The following is a 1421-nucleotide window of genomic DNA, read 5'->3' on the forward strand; positions in this document are numbered from 1 at the left end:
GGCATGCTATATGGAGTGGTGTTGCACCAAAACGATCTCTTCTTTGAAATAATTCACTTTTATGATTATTATAAAGATACTCTAGAAGCTCTACACTATCACTCATAGCACAATAATGTACTATTCCACATCCAGTAAAATCAAGGTCATCTTCTGAGAAAATATCAAACTGCTTAAACTGATCAACTAATGCTACCTCTCCACTCTTACATGCTAATAATGATAAAGTTGATCCTTCTCTATTCACCTGAGACAAGTTACACTTCTTCTTTAAAAACAAAATCACGAGGTCAACGTGACCACCCAGTGCTGAGTAAAGCAATCCTGTATTACCAGAGTTATCTGCTATGTCTGGATCAACGTGACATTCACTAACTAGATACTGTGCAATATTGAGATGGCCTTTATATGAGGCCATGTGTAAAGTAATAACACCATCATCATCACCTTGTGAAGGATCGCAATGATAAACATCAATGAGGAGACAGAGGACATCAATGTGGCCACCATATGAAGCAGCTAATGGTGGACTCCATCCATTTTTACCTCTTTCCTGAAGGCCAGTCTTGTCAATCAATCGTTGTACTTCTTCTTTTAATCCTCTCCAACATGCTTCATTCAATGGAGTGCTGGTATTCTCATACCAGAGAGGATCATAAATATCTATATAATATATCATAAATAAAGTTAACAATAATAATAATTACCAATAGGAGAATCATGAAGGTTCTTTAATTCATTTTCTGGCAACTATAATTTTAAAAGATGATAATAATTATTTTATAATAATTAATTAATTAATAACATACCTGCTTCATGTCATGTACATAACCATGACAAGTAATTTTTATGATTCCAATCTCAGCCAATGAATCACACTGTTGATTGTTTAATAGAAAGAGAACAGAATAAAGAAAATCAGGAATGGAATATTTTAATTCCATGCAGCCATTGTCAATTGTACAAAAATAAAAATCATAATCTGGAACTTCAAGTGCATCAGCGATTAGCTTGTGAAAGAAATATAAATCATTTAATGTGTAGTCGTCTCTGGCAACCTTAGCAATCATTACTTTAGTGCCTGGAACATCAGAAAGACCAAACTCAATTGAGTCTGCAATTTGAACTGCTTTAGTATTGTTATTTTTAAAATAATCTTTTAATTTCTCACGATATGTAGACCACTTCCTCTGTAAATCTCTCTCATCAGTAATGAAAGTATTGACTAACTTGACGACAAGTTCAAAATTAAACCACGAGACATATTTTTCTAATGCCTTAAACAGCTGCTTCAATGTCTTAATGTGTTCAAACTCCTTTTCAATTGAATCAATGATTTCTGTTTTACGAAAGCGTGGACTGAGTAAAAGTGCAATATAATCTTGAATGAAATCAACAACTTCTGAGACATCAATAGAATG

General features: G+C 33.3%; 1 protein-coding gene across 1 annotated transcript; it reads right to left on the reverse strand.

Moving 5' to 3' along the window:
- Nucleotides 1-27: 27 nt before the first annotated feature.
- LOC105316204 (ankyrin repeat domain-containing protein 7-like) lies at nt 28-1359 on the reverse strand (the record flags this gene model as incomplete). Its single annotated transcript, XM_011411021.1, has 3 exons — nt 28-612; nt 708-750; nt 810-1359. Coding segments are annotated over 3 exons (1178 nt in total), but the record flags the coding sequence as incomplete, so codon positions are not given.
- Nucleotides 1360-1421: the final 62 nt, after the last annotated feature.

The sequence above is a fragment of the Amphimedon queenslandica genome, unplaced genomic scaffold (genome assembly GCF_000090795.2).
Source record: "Amphimedon queenslandica unplaced genomic scaffold, v1.1 AMPQUscaffold_3575_Cont24432, whole genome shotgun sequence".
Taxonomy (NCBI): Eukaryota; Metazoa; Porifera; class Demospongiae; order Haplosclerida; family Niphatidae; genus Amphimedon; species Amphimedon queenslandica.